Here is a 2,653-nt window from a genome sequence, read left to right as displayed (position 1 = left end):
CGTATACCGATTGCAGTAAGCTGTGAGATGAACTAAAGGACAGCCGATATTGTAAACGTATTATTGATTCAGATTTACTTGCCGTCTATATACAAAAGTCGTTAAACTCGGCCCAACCCGTGTACGCTGTAACCAAGTGGAGGTACAGGCGGATAATACGGAGCAACGTTTGATATAAGCCACTGGGATTGTATAGTGGATTGGTGGATTAGTGGATTAGTGGATTGTATAGTGGATTAGTGGATTGTATGAGTGGACACGGCAACACTGCCGTGGCAATGTCACCGACTTTCGCGCTCCTTGTGCAGGCTCTATCTGGGTGCTTTTGGATCAGCGCTGCTGCAACCTTCACGGCGGATGGACGCTTCCAGCTTTCATCGCCTTTGGCTTTGCCGGATTGCGTCTTAGGCGCGCCCTTCGGTGAACACGTCACAACGCGGCTGCCACACGTGGACAATGGCCACAGCGCATCATCAACACGCACCGTGACGTCACCCGACTATCTCGGACCTGCTGACTTTCTGGCTTTAAAAGGGACGCCCGTTTCGGCAAGCATCAGTGGACACGGCAACACTGCCGTGGCAATGTCACCGACTTTCCCGCTCCTTGTGCAGGCTCTATCTGGGTGCTTTTGGATCAGCGCTGCTGCAACTTTCACGGCGGATGGACGCTTCCAGCTTGCATCGCCTTTGGCTTTGCCGGATTGCGTCTTAGGCGCGCCCTTCGGTGAACACGTCACATCGCGGCTGCCACACGTGGACAATGGCCACAGCGCATCATCAACACGCACCGTGACGTCACCCGACTATCTCGGACCTGCTGACTTTCTGGCTTTAAAAGGGACGCCCGTTTCGGCAAGCATCAGTGGACACGGCAACACTGCCGTGGCAATGTCACCGACTTTCCCGCTCCTTGTGCAGGCTCTATCTGGGTGCTTTTGGATCAGCGCTGCTGCAACTTTCACGGCGGATGGACGCTTCCAGCTTGCATCGCCTTTGGCTTTGCCGGATTGCGTCTTAGGCGCGCCCTTCGGTGAACACGTCACATCGCGGCTGCCACACGTGGACAATGGCCACAGCGCATCATCAACACGCACCGTGACGTCACCCGACTATCTCGGACCTGCTGACTTTCTGGCTTTAAAAGGGACGCCCGTTTCGGCAAGCATCAGTGGACACGGCAACACTGCCGTGGCAATGTCACCGACTTTCCCGCTCCTTGTGCAGGTTGGTGATCGAAGATACGGTTTTCGCAGTGATTTTCTATGCTTAGTTGTGTTGCCGTGTCCACATACTCTCTTATGCTGTATGTCTGAGTGTTTTGCCGTTGCTCGTTTGCTAATGGCTCGCTCGGGAGATGTGGAAGAAAATCCCGGACCTATCACCGAAGAAATGTTTAACGAGATAATTAAGACACAGAAGGCGGTCTTGGAAAAAGTAACTAATATTGAAAAAAACCAAGCATCGTTTGAGGCTCGAGTAGAAGGCAGGCTTTCGAAAATAGAGGAAAGATTAGAGATCTTGGGCGAAGCTCCAGCTAGGCTTGCTAACCTTGAGAAGTTTGCCAATGAAACTGAAGCTGCAATGGCAACTCTTGGTAAAAGAGTTGACCACTTGGACCGTAAATCAAATTCTGACAGTAATGCTCTCGTCAAACGAATTGATGACCTCGATAATCGCTCTCGGCGAAATAATCTCATTATCAGAGGGATAAAAGAAGATGTGAATGAAACTGAAGAGGCATTACGTAAGAAGGTCAACGTTGATGTTTTTCATGCAATCCTAAACCTAAAAGTTGACTCAGTCGAACGGATTCATCGCCTAGGAAAGCGACAGGGTGGTAAAGATCGGCCAATCATCTTGAGACTCTCAGATTTTCGAGATAAAACTAAAATCCTGCGAAACTGCTTTAAGCTTCGGGGTAAGGAAATCAGCATCAATGAAGACTTTTCTAAACGAATTCTTGAGATCCGCAGACGACTATGGGATTCCAGTTCGGAGGAGAGGAAAAGGGGGATCAAGGTGAAACTTATGTTTGACAAGATGAAAATAAATGACGTAGTGTATGGTTGGAACGAGGCTACCAATATGAGGTACATATGTAAGGAACCTTCCGAAAGACATGACAGGCACGGTAACAACGATTGACGGCGTCACAGTGCTTCTAAACAGTTCAAGATAATAAACATAAATGTAAGAAGCATCCTAAATAAAGTTACAGATATTGAGGCTCTAGTACTGGAACATGATCCCGATATTGTGGTACTTACCGAAACATGGCTTAAAGAAGACATACTAGATGCCGAGGTAACGCCTTCTGGATACAAAATCGTGAGAAGAGACCGCGAAACGAGAGGAGGAGGTATTGCCCTGCTAATCAAAGAATGTATATCGTTCAGTATTCTCCCGCATGTCACTGATGTCGAAGCTATTTGGATTAAAACCAAACTTAATGATCGTACAGTATTCGTTTGTGCTATGTACAGACCACCAAACTCCCCAGTAAATGTTCTTCTTAACTTAAGAAGCTTTATGGACACACACCTCAAGCACGAAGATAATATTATTTTATTAGGGGACTTCAACCTCCCTGGAATTAATTGGTCGACACTTTGTGTAGAGGGACGTGAAGTCCCCAATTGTGAACAACTACT

At 47.9% G+C, this 2,653-nt stretch overlaps 1 protein-coding gene across 1 annotated transcript; it reads left to right on the top strand.

Annotated features, from left to right (window-relative positions):
- Positions 1–319: 319 nt before the first annotated feature.
- LOC119465309 (uncharacterized) lies at positions 320–2,192 on the top strand. The gene has a single exon (XM_037726109.2). The coding sequence runs from the start codon at positions 585–587 to the stop codon at positions 2,145–2,147; it is 1,563 nt and encodes a 520-aa protein (XP_037582037.2). The 5' UTR covers positions 320–584; the 3' UTR covers positions 2,148–2,192.
- Positions 2,193–2,653: the final 461 nt, after the last annotated feature.

The sequence above is a fragment of the Dermacentor silvarum genome, chromosome 9 (genome assembly GCF_013339745.2).
Source record: "Dermacentor silvarum isolate Dsil-2018 chromosome 9, BIME_Dsil_1.4, whole genome shotgun sequence".
NCBI lineage: Eukaryota > Metazoa > Arthropoda > Arachnida > Ixodida > Ixodidae > Dermacentor > Dermacentor silvarum.
Note: the sequence above shows the minus strand (reverse complement) of the source record. Positions and strands in the feature narration are given on the sequence as shown.